This window comes from Microcebus murinus, chromosome 13 (genome assembly GCF_040939455.1).
Source record: "Microcebus murinus isolate Inina chromosome 13, M.murinus_Inina_mat1.0, whole genome shotgun sequence".
In the NCBI taxonomy this organism is placed as follows: Eukaryota; Metazoa; Chordata; class Mammalia; order Primates; family Cheirogaleidae; genus Microcebus; species Microcebus murinus.
The window spans coordinates 71,859,765-71,876,216 of NC_134116.1; the positions used below are offsets into that span (position 1 = coordinate 71,859,765).

At 40.9% G+C, this 16,452-nt stretch overlaps 1 protein-coding gene across 1 annotated transcript in view; it reads left to right on the forward strand.

Annotated features, from left to right (window-relative positions):
• Nucleotides 1-3,452: 3,452 nt before the first annotated feature.
• Nucleotides 3,453-16,452, forward strand: part of STARD13 (StAR related lipid transfer domain containing 13) — a 214,291-nt gene continuing 201,291 nt past the window's right edge. Inside the window, exon 1 of the mRNA XM_020290435.2 lies at nt 3,453-3,576. Coding sequence (XP_020146024.1) covers nt 3,453-3,576 — 124 coding nt within the window. The remainder of the gene's footprint in view (nt 3,577-16,452) is intronic.

Genomic DNA, 16,452 nt, shown 5'->3' on the forward strand with positions numbered 1-16,452 from the left:
GAGCACAATCATTCATTTATTCCACATGTGTTTACTGTGCTATAAAGAATAATAAACTGAATTGCGGGAGAAGAAAAATGGGGTTATTTAGGTTGAGTGTCAGGGAAGGCTTCTTTGAAGGGCTCAGGATGGATTTGGGCTAGGATATTAATGTAATTATAATCACATTGTTGGTAGCATAGACTGAATCCTTTCTACATGCCAAGTGGATTGTTTCATTTAATCCACAATACAATCTTCTAGGAAGATACTATAGAGGGGGAGAAACATGCCCAGACTCAAATGGGACTCTGTGTTTAGCCACACTTGTAACCACAAGTACTTTCTGCTATACCAAGTTGGGCCTGAGAAGGTCCACCGTGGGTCCTGGTGTGAGAAGGAGGAACCCAGGGGAGGGTGTCACCTGACAGCCATGAGACAAGACTGTGTCAGGAGGAAGGGAATGATCAACAGTGTCCAACAGTCTACATGCCCCAGGAAGGACAACAACTGGAACATACCCATTACACTTAGCAACCAGATGATTATTGGTGACTTTGGCAAGAACAGCTTCAGTGAGGCAATGGGGAAGCCCAGATCGCAGTGTTGATAAGGAGGCCTCTCTTCCAAAGGACACAGGATAGAGGCGGCAGGCTTTATTATGACTGTTGTTGTTTCAGTTTTGATTTGGTTTACGGAAAGGCGAGAATTGAGGGTTGAACCTATGGAGAGGGAGGGGTTGTGGGTATGTGAAGTAGAGGAAATAACTGATGTAGTAAAGTCCCTCTTGGGACAAGAAGGGAAGAAAAGCAAGAGTGCAGGGCAGGGTCTAGGTCTCAGACAGGAAGAGCAACACCTCTTCCACTATGCTGGGAGGAAAGAGAGTAAGGAAGAAGATGGGGAGGTGCAGGGAGTTGCCTGATTTCTTTCTTTGAAGTAGCTGGTATTTCCTTCTGCTCCAGGTAAAGGCCCCAGGGTTGGGGGAGAGATTCTACCTAAGGGTCAGCTCTGAAACAGACCTTGTGGAGAATGAGAGTGGATATTCTGTCTAAGGATAAAAATGAATTCAAGTTGCTCTGGGGTTCCCATTGAGTTTGGAGCCCCTGACTTGTGGCAGCTCCATCTGCACAGCCGAGAGGTTTCCTCCAGCAGGGCAGCAGCCAGGGCTGGCACAGAGCCGGGTGTGCCGGCGGCACAAGCTGCTCAGGCGGCACCTGTTCTGGGCAGTTCACTTCCGTCTTTCATCTGGCTTCTCTTGGACAGTCCTCAATTCATGGACCATTCAACAGCCAGAACTAAACAAATGTGCCATGCCAGAATTTATCTTCAGATTAGTCATTGAAGGAAAAGCCCTAATCTATGACATCTGAATATAAAATATGTATTAGAATAAAAAGTAGTTGGAGTCCAGGCTCTTTAGAGCCAAATGATCACTGAAATAACTTGAGTGGTACTGTTCTATTTTTGTGTATATAATGTTATGACTACAACTACTGCCTATTTGATTCAATTAGAGATCCCTTTTTAAAAGTCAAATACACGGCTTCCCTGGGAATATGAATGTTACAGATTTTGTTGTTATGCTGTATAGCAGCCACTTTAAGATAACACAAATCTTGTTCCTTGCAGAGTATTTTGTTACCACTACATGCATATAAAGCAAAGGATATAATCAAAAGGGTATTTGGCATGTTTCCAGACAGCAATCTGGATTAGTCTATAACTTGGCTGCCATAGCTTCAAGTCCATTTCTGATCCATGACTTATTGCTCCATAACTGACAATTTTAAAGGTTTACCAGGATGGCACAAAAATGCTCATCGTTAATTTCTAGCTCATTCTTAAGCATGACTCATACGTGAACAGTTTTGAATATTTAAAATAACAAAATAAGATAAAAAGACAATCCCCCCCCCCATTTTCAACCAACAATATAAACTGATGGAGGAAATATTTACCAAAAATGTAGAATTGTAGAGAGGATTCTTTAGGTAGCTGTTAGATTCCACTTATTAAAGTCATATTACAGAGGGAGAATTGAATAATTTTCTTTAATTTTCAAACTTCATGTGCACATGGAACAGGTGAAATTAAAACAAATAGCTGACTAAATTTTGGTTCTTGTTTGGCAGCCTGGTAGGAGAATATTTAAAAAGAAATGATGAGATTCAAGCAATTATATCAAGCAATTCCAAGAATTCAGAAATCCCCTTTTAAAATATTTCTGTCCCCTTCTCCAAACCTGAAGTGCAAGACATTAATCACATCACTGAATTGCATTAAATGTTGTCATAATTACTTTCTCTGATGTGCTGTCATCAAGACATTTTAGAAACAAAACCTTGGGAATTTCAGGACACCTTAGGCCTGAGATAGCACTGTCTTCATCTTCTGACTGAACAGTTGAAGCCCAGGAGAAGTACCTGGACACTACCTCATGATGTATTTCTTAAAATGCCAATTCATTCCCTCCCTCTTCTGTGCAGGAATCAGAGTTATTTTTTAATTATAAGCCTACTTTATGTTTTGGGCTAAAATATCTTAAAATTCTTCTATTTTTCCATTTTACTTCTTCATAATACTTTAACTGCATACAGATTTTAATGCTTTCCCAGAGTATGTAAATCTAATTTATGTAGGTTCCTCATAGTTTGACCTTAATATTTAAGTTATTTTCCTCCTATGCATTGGAGGAAAATATTTTGATTCTGCAATGGAAATAATATTTGACTGTTTAAGCCATTTTAATTTGGTCATAGATTGCAGCCAGATAAATAATTCATTGACGAAACCAGGAAGGATTAACTCGCATAATACAAGAGCAGCAATATTGAACCTCAGAAGAATGCCAGCCAAATTGAGTAGCTGACTTCAAGTGACTTGAATTCAGGGAAACTGTGATGAGTTACTATGACACTAACTGTGGCATATTTAACTTTTTTCTTTGTTGTTATGTTATTGTGATGGCCATTTCTGAGACTGAAAATAATGGAAAGTGTCAAGAAATAGGGGAATATGATATAGCCTGCGAGTGGATGAAACTGCAAAAGAGGGGTGGATGCCCCTTTGAGAAAGGGGCCTTGGGGACTGGACTGTCATGTTAGGCAAAGGAGGGAGGGAGGGAGGGAGCTCCGGGAAAGAGTGGGGCGCTACACAGTACAGCAGAGGGGGAGGGAAGGGGGTGGAGGAGCGCGAGCTGAGGGGAGGGGAGGAGAGGGAAAGTGGGAAAGGAGTAGAGGAGTAGACGGAGCTAGAGGTTAACCTTGCGCAGCGCTCCGGGTGGCGAGGAGCCCTGGTCCGCGCGCGTGGCGGAGCCTCCCGGCGCGGGACAGACCCATGTCGCGCACGCGGCGGGTCCCGGGACCCCAGCGGGAGTGCCGCGTCCGGTCGCCGCAGTCGCGGGGAGTCTGAGTCGCGGGCCACGCGGGAGTGGCGGTGGCTAGCCCGCTGATCGTTATGAGGACGGATCTAAAATGACCAGCAAACGGAGACCTTTCCAAACGCAGCTCAGGAGATCCATCAGTGAGCAGTTACGGGACTCCACGGCCAGAGCCTGGGATCTGCTGTGGAAAAACGTCCGGGACAGACGGCTGGCAGGTCGGTGCCCCCCAGACGCCGGGACTGGCGGGGGCGGGAGGAGGCGCCAGCCGCATTGCCCGCCCTGGCCCGCCGCCCCGCCGCCAGCGGGGTCCAGGGCACAGATTTCCGAGCCCGCGGCGGCTGCCTGCACCACCCTCCCTGGGCTGGGCCCCCGTCCGCCCGCCGCGCCCCGGGTGGGTGTGGATTCCGCGCCGGGCGCGCGCGCTGACAGCCCGGCCTGGTGCTCCATGCGGGCGGGAGAGGGACAGGGCTTACCTGGAGAGGCTTCCCCTGGGCAGCCGCCTCGCCATGTTTCCTCGCCAACCCATCTCATCCCATCCCACCCCAGTGAATAAGTGCCCAGACCAAGAGGCCCTCGCTGAGGGCCGCCCCTCTCCCAACTTCCCCTTTTCCACGTGGGGCACATTCATTGAGTGCGTGGGAGGGAGAGCCAGTACAAGGAAAGGGAGCATATCCAAAGCGTCTGGGGGTACAGGGGGACGATTCGAAGGAAGACAGGTGGACAGTTGTTGGAGCAGGTAGCTAGCTGCCCACCGTCCCTGTCCTTGCCCAGTTCTGAGTAAGACTCTACTCACTCTGGGGTCGCAACGTAAAGCCTCCCTTCGGGAAAACATTGCCCAATCAGAGGAAGGGAGTAGGTGTATTCTGAGTCAAGGGGTCCTTAACAATTCTCACTTAGGTCAGAGGGCCCCTCCTTAGCACCACCCCCAGCCTTAGCTAGGGCCTCACTTCTGTGCATGTTGCATGGAGCCATTGCAGGGTAGGGCCAAGGGTGCAGTGAGTGGTCCGGCCATCTCAGAGCCCTCATTAGGACATCTAAGTCTCTTTTGTAACTGCATCTTACCTGTTCCAGTCAAGGAAAGTGGTCCAACTCCATAGCACAGTCCCTGAGCAGTGTTGGGTTTAGTATCTTCCTTCCCCTAAGGAAGTTGGAAGATGCTTCAGGAATCAGGGGAAGTGTGACTGGAAGGGCTTTGAGGTGACAGTGAGTCGGGTCTGTGCTCCTTGTTGCCTCTGTGTCCTTTCCAGGACTATCTCCTGACTTGGGCAATGACTGCAGGGGTGGAAGAAAGTTCTAGAGAGGAAAAAAGTATGAAGCCTGGGCAGAAGGAAAAGATGCCTAGTTAAAGTGGGAAATTTAACCTTCTCTGGGCTCCTCCCTCTTTTCCTTACTTAGAATGTAAAACAAGTACTTGCTGGATGTTCTGCCCTTAAACCCACGCAAACTCATCCCCCATCAGCCTAGAGCATTCTGAAGTAGATGCCTGGAGTCTGTATCACCTTGAGCAGAAGGTCCTTATCAAGCTAACTAAATTGCAAGTAGGGATTATGGACGATTCCAATGCTCAATGTTGTGAGCATAAAACGTTCATCCCATATTTTCTCTCCAAAACAGTGCCCACATTTAGTAAGCACCCAAGAAATAAACAAACATTTTGGTCTGGACACAGAAATAAATTGTGGTCACCCAGTAGTTCTGACTGTTGATTTTTAAAGACCTGTATGTGTATTGTAGACCTCAATTAATAACAATTAATAACTTGCTCTGTTATCATGCTACATTGTATAATCTACATGATGGATGGTGTTAGAGGAATTTTTGTGGTCTAGTAAACTTTTGTTGCTTCATAGCTTCAGAATGCTTACTGCAAATGTCTCTTTCATAGCTTCTGTTATTTAAGTTTGTTAAATCAATGGATCCTCAGGACACAAGAAGTCTTTCCAGGAGGGCTGCCAAGGCTCTGCTGGGTTTTTGTAGAAGTTGAGACCAAAGATGACTGCAGCCTTGTCCTTTTTAAAAGGAGATCTGGGTAGGAACAGAGTGTAATGTAAAGACTTTAAGCTATTAAGATTATCCTGGAATGTCATATATTCATGTGAATTTTGTATTGCAGTTAAGGTGGTAAAGGGAAAAAGTTTTGATTCTGGAAAATAAACTATAGGTAGAGACTTTAAGACCATGAATATCTAGAAATCAAGGCTAAAAGTGGCTTCAGAATGGTGAGTATAAGAGTTCTTTCAGAGTAGCGCAATTATTTTTTAAAATAGAGGTATGAGGTTTTAAAATGTTTAATCAGAATATTAATATCTGCTTACCCATAATCTGCTTACCACTCTGCTAACAGTAGATGCCAGCAGGTCATTCAACTGGGACCAAACAATCCTCTGTGAAGCAGACTTCAACTTCTGCTTCTCTAAGCAAGCTGGGATGCTTGCCACAAAACCAAGCCAACTCCATGAAGGAGCTTTTAGATGCAAATTGATTTTCTTGGGTTTTCTTGCTAAGGTAGCTAAAATATGGAACTTTGGCCACGAGACACTGAAATACTTAAGTTATTAATGTTGGCATCAATTCTAGGTGAAAGTGTTCTTCATTTGTAAAAGTGTTCTTTGTATGATTCAGTTCAAAATACCAAAATAACCGACTATAGTCATGTGTGGCTTAACGATGGGGATGTGTTCAGAGAAGTGTGTCCTTAGGCGATTTCATCATTGTGAGAATATCATAGCGTGCACTCACACAAACCTAGATGGGGTAGCCTACTACACACCTCCGCTATGTGGTACTATTGCTCCTAGACTACAAACCTGTACATCATGTTACCTACTGAATACTGTCAGCAGTTGTAGCACATTGGTAAGTAGTTTTATATCTAAATATGGAAAAGGTACAGTAAAAATACAACATTATAAATTTATGGGACCACCATCTTATATGTAGCCCAGCATGTCTTTGATCAAAACATCATAATGTGGCTTATATGAATGTGCCCCAGGAGGGCCTCTGTACTGCCAAGAGATAATAGGCTATGTTTTGTTTTTGTTTTATTTTTTATCTTTTTCTATCAGATAAATTTTGTGCTGGGACTTCTTTAACTTGCCTAAAATTTTCTTCTTATCACGCTTAATCAATGGAATTGTTCAAAGTGCTTTAAAACAAACTTGTGGTTGTTGTCTAGAACATTCTGGAGGTATTTGATTCTCCCTTTTGCTTTTTTATGTCCCAAGGAAGAAAATCCTTCCTCGAACTCACTCTCTTCTTCATGAAAGGCTGTCTTGTCTACTGAACAGAAAGACAAAAGAAGTAGAACTGTTTGAAGCCTATGGGTTTCTGTGCTGTGGGACCATATTCAGGAAGGAGGGAATCCTATGTAATTGGGAATAGCATTTCTGTTTTTTCTTTTCTTTTCTTTCCTTTTTTTTTTTTTTTTTGGTAAACAAAGATCATTTATTATCCTACAATTTTCTGGGGTGTTGAGGATTCCAGGGGAGTTTAGCTGAGTGGTTTTGGCTCAGGGTCTCTCATGAGATTGCATTCAAGTGGTTAGCTGGGGCGGCAGTCATCTGAAGGCTTGATTGGGAATGGTGGACCTGCTTCCAAGCTTCCTCATGTAGTTGTTGACAGGCCTTGGTTTCTCTCTGGCTGTTGGCTGGAGGCTTCAGTTCCTTTCCATGTGTGTCTGACCACACAGCATGGCAGAGATCTGAGGGGGAGAGGAAGAGCATGCACTCAAGACAGAAACTGCAGTCTTTATCACCTCATCTTGGAAGTGACCTGTCATTATCTCTACTATATGCTGTTGCAATGTGGGAGAGAACTGACTACACAAGAGGTGGCTTCTAGGAAGTGGGGATTATTAGGGGTCAACTTGGAGGCTGGGTACCACAGGTACAAAAGCATTTATTTATTTATTATATTTTAGCGAATTATGGGGTACAAGTGTTAAGGTTACATATATTGCCTCCCCTCCCCCCTCGAGTCAGAGCTTTAAGCATGTCCATCCCCCAAACATTGCACATCTTACTCATTGGGTTTGTATATACCCACCTCCTCCTGCCCGACACCCAATAAATGTTATTACTATATGTCCACTGAGATGTTGATCCGTTAATACCAATTTGCTGGTGAGTACATGTGGTGCTGGTTTTTCCATTCTTGAGATACTTCACTTAGTAGAATGGGTTCCAGCTGTATCCAGGAATATACAAGAGGTGCTATATCGCCATTGTTTCTTAAAAATTGTTCTTAGTAAATGCTAGTTCACATCTGAAATCTTCCTAAATAAGGAAGCCCAAAAGCAAGACAAGTTTTTGTTTGAGCAAACAGCCTGGAAAAAGTATTTCTTAACATTAGTCACAGTGACACAAATGGTGAAACCAAGGGAAGGATAAGATATGAATGGTGTTCAGTATGTTCATTTCATAGCAAAATTACGAAAGCGAGTTATTGTTAAAGAAGAACTGATATTGGGAGCCTTTCTTGGGCTTTCCAGTTCTATGGTAGTTGCTAAATTTCTTCCAAATTGTGGCATTTTGCCAATGCCTGCTTCTTAATTTCCCAAGATACTACTCCTCTTAGGGGTCAGCAAGAGTTTCACTGTCGTCTCAATATTCATGATTGCAATAATGATGATAATGTTGTCTATTGGTCAGTACTCAAAGTAGGAGTCAAATTCAGGTCATCAAAAGTCATATGCCATCTGTGCCCATTTCCAATTGTACCACACTGCCTCCTCCCTTAGACTTTGTGGAGACACATGGACCCCTAAATCCTTTTTAAGACCCTATATCACTTCCAGTTCGAATTTAAAAACAATAACAAAGAGAACTGGGAAAAGTACTCTTTCTTCCCCCCTGGAGTAACAGGGATAACTCTATGCATCTAAAACCTTGTCTGCTAACATCCCATTGGGCTCAGCAATGTATTGGCTTCTAGAGATTTGAAACAGATAGACAGCAATACATCTAGCCTATTGGGATCCTATGTGGGTTTCACTCTACCCAATACCATTGTGACAGCTACAAGAATGAGATGCTGCTGTAAACCTTAAATGCACAGCAGGTTTCTTCAAGGTGGAGAGTGACAGGCTCTTTTGGCTTCCCCAGTTCCTTAATCAGCCACCATTGGTGACAATTCTAAACTTTTATGGCATCATTAAATTCTCTAGGCAAAAGCATACCCTTTAGCTTGTGGTGTTTGTAAGTAGCTTATGCTACTTTTTAACTGTTAAAGTCTAAGAACATTCAAATGACTTTTCTAAAGCACTCTGCTTCTTTACTTTAAAACCCTACTGTATTTTAATGGAAATTTAATCCATATGTTTTATTCCTTTATGCTCACATAACAATATTTAGGTAGCTGGAGCACTAATTGATGTCCAAGTCTTTTGATGTCTTTTATAGTCTCATTTTAAATCATTTATCTGAGATGCAGGAAGTTCTATTGCTGCCAAGAATATACTAACTTAAAACACTGAAAAGTTTGAGTTTTGTTAGAAACATTAATTCCACCAAATTTCCGTGAGTTCTTGTCGTGTTAAAACAGGTTCATTCATTCTCAAAGTCAACGGTGGCATCCTGTGATGTGATGTAAACACGAGATTGGGACTTTAATACAAAGCAAGATCAAGAATAAAACATGAAGCATAAAAAAGTTCCTTATTAAAATCTAAATGTGTTCCATAATATCAAAAGTACAGGATGACACTAATCAATCTTCTTCATGTTTTTTTATATCCCTTTTTTTATCACTTTACGGTGAAGAATAGACCATCCTATTCTGTCAGGGTTTTTTTGTTTTTTAAAAATCCTTTGAGATGGTACTACATTTAGATGTGATTTATATTAACAATAACAAAAAATCTGCCAAGTAAATATACAATTGAAACCAGAGAAGGAGAGCACACCACTTATATGAGGGTTCTCAACTTTAGTGACACACAGGATCATCTGGAGCCCTTCAGAATTATGAATGCCCTGGCCCCTCCCAGACATTCTGATTCAGTTTAGATGGGGCCTGAGTATCAGTATTTTTAAAATCTCTGCAGAAGGTTTCACTGTATAGTCTGGGGTGAAAACTACTAACTTACATTAACTACCACATGATAACTCACAGAATTCTGGGTCTACAGCAATGTCATATTTTAAGCCCCTAAGAAAAGTTTTGCTTAAATGACATCAGAATGAGTTTGTCATATTACAGGGACAGGAAAAAAAAAAAAAAAGGTTATTGGTCCCTGGAGAATAATGGAAAAGGTGGTAGAAATCAATATCAGAAGCATAGACAGGATCAGGTTATAAGATCAGGTTGGGCTTTGTTGCCAGGCCTGGCAAGAAATTTGGATTTGGTTCTACATGTGATAAGAGCAAAGAGCTTTAGACAGAGGAGTGACAAGACCTAAATAAATTACTACCTATTGTGGTCCAGGTGGGAGATAAACAGAGACACAGACCAGGGTGATAATGACGGAAATGGAGAGAAGGGGACAGTTTTGTAGTATATCTTGGAAGTAGAGACAATAATGCTGACAGATTTGGTCATTGGAGGCAGGGGAAAGGGACTGGAAGGTTTTTGATAGGAACAACTAAGTACAAGGTAGTGCTACTGCCTGAGATGGGGACAACTGGCAGATTTGCATGAGAGAGATGAGGCATGAAGGAGGCTTTGTCAACCACATTAGCTTTGGAATGCCTATTAGACATCCAAAAGCCAAAGTCAAAGAATTGGATGCACAAGTATAGGCTTGGTAGGGAAGTCAGAGCCAGAGATATAAATTTGGGAGTTAATGGCATTTGACTATACAACTTGGAACTGGATGGAGCTACTTAGGAAGATAATATGGATAAAAGGATAGGACCAAGGACCAAGTCCTGGAGCATTCTTTGTGTAGAGCACAACATTTGCACATAAATATACATATGGATGTCTTGAATTTCCAGGAAATTAGAAAGATAGCAACACTGTTCCCAAATTTAACATTTTTCTAGCACAATAGTAGTGCTATATTCAGTAATCTTTTGTGATAGATTTACTTGTTTGGTCTCAGAATTGTTGATGAATAAAAATAACCATGGAGAATATATACCTCACTAATCACAATGCCTTTTTAATTGAAAATTACATTGCAAGGTAAAAATAAACATTTTAAAATAACATTTAAAGAAAAGACTTCTCAAGAGTGCCCCCCAGGCTCATAAAAAAGAAAAACAAGCCTGAGCAAGAGTGAGACCCCGTCTCTACTATAAATAGAAAGAAATTAGCCAAACAACTAAAAATAGAAATAATTAGCCAGGCATGGTGGCACATGCCTGTAGTCCCAGTTACTCAGGAGGCTGAGGGAGAAGGATTGCTTGAGTCCAGGAGATTGAGGTTGCTGTGAACTAGGCTGAAGCCACGGCACTCTAGCCGGGGCAACAGAGTGAGACTCTGTCTCCCCCCCCCCCCCAAAAAAAAGAAAAGAAAAGAAAAAGAAAAAATAGTTAATAAAAAAATGGTCTTATCATGAACACTTCACTGGTTACTGTAACATGTTGGGCCCACATATAATGGGGTAAGAGCTCTTTTCCTCGGGACTTCTCCATTATCATGATACTCGGGAATAGTCTGATCAAACAAAGCTTAGCTCATAGGAAAGGTTCTGTGTATTGATTTTTCCAATATAGCATCCATTTGCTGACCTTTATGGGTTACACTTTGCCCATAGTGAAGTTGATCAAGGTATAATTTCTCAGAGAAAAATGGATAATTAGCCTCTTAAATTTTTGTGTTTGCAAGGAAAGTTACTTAAACTTGGCCCAACCTATCTGCAATATGCTAGCTAATCTTTGAAAGCAACACAGTTTCCTCCTGGAATTGGAAAAAAGAAAGACCACGTTCATTAATTGCTGGTGGTTGCTCTAAGAGACACAAGCCCAGCTAGTTGACTGAAATGCCTTGAAGAGACAATTTGATATGATATTTTGTTAAGTCACCAACTTGATCATTTAGACAATGGAACAGAAATTAATATCTCCTTCTTTGTGATTTTAAAATCTTATGTTGAGCAAAACAACTTATAAAGAAAATTTTGCTTTGAGACCTTGTCATTTTCTGGGGGTTTATCTAACAGTATATTTCTATTCTGCCCTTTTTCAAGTTTAGTGATATTGCAAAATGAAAACAAAAGTGGTTTGAAAAGTATTACAACATTCCTGGGCTTTTTTCAGAGCCCTTGAATGTTTAGTCCTAAAACAGTTGAGTTGAAGGACAAACATTTTTGTTGTGTTTTTAGTTAGTCAATAAGTATTTATTGAGCCATGAAATAGCATCCTTGTCAAAGCATGTTGGGACAGTAATGCAGGATATTAATTCAAAACTGTGGTTGTATCCGGGCAAAGCACATAAATTTTATTATGCTGCCCAAATCACTTAACTCATCTATTTGACCAGAAATAGAGCAAACTTCCAGACATTGCAAAAGGGCAGTATAGAATGTGCCATGACTACACAATATTGTATTTACAAATCTGCTGTGTCAAGACATCCTGCATTTTCAGGCAGAATATTTTCTTAGTAACATTTTTATCCAAAAATAAAATTTTCAGAATCTTACGGTTCTGTTATTTTGCACAATAGAAAACCTATTATATATAATTCATCATGGCATACTGTGTTCTTTGAATACTTCTTTCTACTTCCTATATAGGAAATTAAATGAACAATAGAGACAACTGTGCAACTCCATAAAAATTAATACATTTGCTTGTAGTATTAAATTGGAAAATCTTATGTTTTTTATCTTCTCTGCACCGAGATAAAATGGAAACATTTTCAGGCTTCTTGAAAAATCTTTGAAAGTGTTTTACATTGAAAATGAATACTCATTATTAGAATAAAAGTATGAATGTGTGACTATCTGGGAAGAGTAACAAGTATAAGTTATGCTAATCTGTCACTGCTTGAGAATGTATGAATTGCTGCAATGACATCACAAAAATGGCAAGATAGTACTTCTCTCCCTTGCCTGATGTTGAATTATATTTATTACAGAACTCTTCAAAAACAATGATGGATTGTACCTTTCCTAGCCACAAGGAATTGTTCTCATAGTCTTGGAAATAAATTGCATCTTTTCTTTTAGTGCCATGAAAAGACTTCATAACCAATGGATAGAAAAAGAGGAGCAATTGTTAGAATGAAAATAAGTCAAAAAAGCTTTTGCATATATCAACTGTTGTCTTATAGGCTGTTTTATTCTTTCTAAAAAGAAAGCAGAGAGGCTTTGTGTTAAGTGTTTGATTTCTAGCTCTTACATCTAAATCAAAACAATGACAAATGGAAAGCATACTCTTAACCCTTTTAGAGCAGTGGTCCCACCCTTTTTGGCACTGGGAGCCGGTTTCATGGAAGACAATTTTTACATGGACTGGAAGGGTGAGCTGCTGTGGGTTGCGGGAAGGTGGTGCAGAGCTCAGGCGGTGATGTGCGGCCCATTTCCTAACAGGCCACGGACCAGTACCAGGCTGCACCCAGGAGTTGGGGACCACAGCTTTAGAGTAGCACCATAATTATGGGAAAGGGATTGAAGCTATTTGGGATATCATATGTATAAAATCACAACTGTATAATGGGTGATTAACATCTGTGAACTTAGCATTAGTTTAGTCATATGTTGATATAAATATTTGCAACAACTGTGGCTATATTGCTAGGAACATTGATCACCCAGTGTCTTAAATGCATGTCATTTAACTTTTGGTTTATACAATCATGTAGTGGAGGGTGGGGTTAGTGGGACTGGATCATGATGTGAATTTATTGACACAGCATCGTGATCTAGTGGTTAAGAACAGCTAATAGAACCGAGACTACTTGTAAGGTTTGAATCCTTCCTCCACTACTTGAGCAGTGTGTGCTCAGGCAAGATAATTAATCTCAATGTTTCTCAGTTTCCCCATCTTTAAAAAGGGGCATAAGCATAGTACTTATCTCATAAGGTTGTTATGAGGATTAAATTAGTTAATATTTGCCAAGCACTTAGCATAATGTGCAGCCCATAGTAAACACTATATAAGAGTTCATTTAGGAAAAAATAATATATGTATGCCTGTAAATAGAGAATACAGCAGCAGAGAGAGACGTGTTCCTGGTAGCAGAGATCCTTTAACCCCAACCTTAAATCACCAATCTTCTTTACTTCTGGATTGATCTGTCATGTTCTCATATATTATGAACCTATTCCAGATCCCATATCCAGGGATTTCCAAGCGCTAAGACATTTGCCTCACTCTCCTTTCTCTGACAGGGATTTAAAAAAAAAATCAAATGCTAAATATGTTGTTAGCATGGTTGGTAGCATCTTGTATAGATCCATTAGTGTTATAGCATGAATCATTCATTATACTAACATTTTGTTCTGAAAGATCATCAATTATGGTTTCATCATCAAAATCACCATCAGCAGTAGAGCTATGCAAATAAAAATTAATTTACATGCCCTTGGCCTAAATGGAATTTGATGGAGACCTAATTAAAATGAGAGAAGTTCAGTCAGATAATCTTTAAGGTCCCATTTAGCTTTAAAGATCAATGAGTCTATAAAACTAAACCATGAGTCTAAAAGAAACTTAAAGTCCTAAGTAAGTATTTTACTTCCTTTTCCATGTGGATTTCATGGGATGTTCGGATAGTTGAGAGACAAAGCGCGGAAGCCCAGAAGTGCACCACGGGAGACCTACCTGTGTCATTCCCCATGTGGCTTTGGTTCCCTGGCAACTTATACTAGTGACTTATAACTGGTACCTTCTGTTATTGGAACTGCATTTGCCAGAATTGAAGAAAGAACAAAGGGAGGACACGCCAGGAGTCCAGGGCCTGCAAACACCTCTAAAACCTCAACAGTCCCTGCACCACACTCAGGGCTGGCTGTAGGGGAATGTGACCTGTGCAGTCACACAGCGCCCTGTGCTTAGAAGGGCCCCTCATTTGGTTTAATGCTCTGTTGTTACCATCTTAAAATTCTTAATAATTGTTGAATGGAAGGATCATAGTTTTATTTTGCACTGGGCTCCGCAAATGATGTGGCCAGTCCTGCACTCAGGGGAAGCCAGTCCCTTGTAGAATCCTGCCTTGCTTTGTGAGTTCACCTTCATCGATGACTTAGTGTTACATAGTAAGATAAAAGCAATGTGTAAATCAGAGTATTAGATCTGTAAAGGACCTTAGAAGCCTTCCCTTAGCATCCATATTCTACAATCCACATCCTCTCTGCTCCTTGCTCTCGGAGAAGGTGAACTCCCAAGAAAGAAAGTATGTTTGGTTTATTTTATTGTTTATTGATTCTGAGAGCATCATAATTCAGTAAGGCAGTAACATGGCCCCTGATGTTTGCAGAGTTATAATGATTATATTTTAGCTATTGTGTATATTGAAGCAAATATTTTAATTGGTTTTTTAAGAAAGTATTGTGGCACTTAGATATAATAGGAAATTGGGACAAGGTACGACTCTTGGTGTGATAGACTTTCAGATCCTTGTTTTGAAAACTTAATTAAGCTGTTTCTTAATTAAATATTTATTTATAATGCCCATACTAGATTAATTCATTAAACCACTTATATTAAAACCATTAAAGCTATTTCCTGTGTAGGCTTCATGTAGGGTACTTACTCAGAAAAGGAAATTAGGAGAGGTAGTAATAAGGCTATCATTTATCACCAGGGATTTTCAGTATATATCTGCCAACATTTTATTTTGTCATTATTCCCATCTGTCTCTGGGAAGAACACTAAACCTGACTAGAGTCTAGTCTCATAAAGTTGCATAGATTAACTCCTCCTTTGCTAAAGGAAGCTATACATGGAACGCCCCATTTATCAATGTAAAAGCTTTGTTTGAAAACTGTTGTTTAATGGAAAGTATTTCTGGGCACCTGAAAAAAAGCATAGAAGCATATGCATTTTCATTTGCTCTCAGGTTACTTTGTACAAGAATGTGTTTGACTGGTTCTGAATACTAACACAAATAAGTAGGCAAATCTAATCTAGTTGTAAGTAAGTAGACCCGCCTGACTGCAGGGATTAGGAACCCTGGTGGATACAGGTAGTGGTTACTCAAGAAGAGAATTGAGTAGCAACAGTGGCCTGGTCAGCCTGTTCTGTGCTTCTAACTCCAAACACAAGAGAAGTATGAGATATGTAAGCATCTTTATTGAAGAGCCTTAACAAGTTTTACTTATCACGTAAGAAATACTAAATCTGTAGTACAATCATCAGTATTTAGAAATTCAAGCTGTAGGATCACTCTAGAAAAGGTCTCCTGTATTCATACTTGAATTTAATGATTGACTCGTGTCTGTATTTGCCCCTAGGCCACAAACTTTTCCAGGAAAAGAGTAATGTCTTATTAGTTGTGAATATGCTGGCTACCCTAGCAGAGCAGCTGAGTAGCTGGGACACAGGAGATGTACAGGGAATGCTTGTTCAGTAAGTGAATTAATGGTATTACAATATTAACAGCTACCCAGCCTTGGACCCCATTGTATGCCTGTGCTGAGGACTTCATGCATTTTCTTATTTACTGCCCAGGCTTCTCATCGGGTACCACCACGGTCACTGTTAGCACATACAGCACCTTGCTGTGATTTAGAAAAAGGCTTCCTCTCTGGGCTGATGAACTGAGAAAAGGTGCCTCCTCTTGAATGCACCCACAGCTGAATTTCAACCTCCGCAGCCCCACTTTGGTTACTCACTGTGTGTAGAACACAGCTGACACAATGATCCATGGTGGCCCTGAGTGCTATTACTACCCTCCTCTAGGGGTGGAGAAACCAAGGCTTAGAGAGGTCAAGTAGCTTGTTCAAGGCATATACCCACTATTTGTAACTCTGTAGATTTGTGAGAGCAGCATGATTCTCATGACTTCATGGGATGTGTGAGATCTGGATGACCGCAGGACCCACACCCTAATCCTAATCCAGCACTTATAAAGGCACAAAAGTTCACGGGTGTTGTAATGACAACAGGGAACCATTTTTGGAGCCCTGCCCCACCCTCACTTCAAGGTAACCAGAGAGTGTAAGGGAGGGAGCCTGCCGTGGCGTTCTGTTCTGGTGA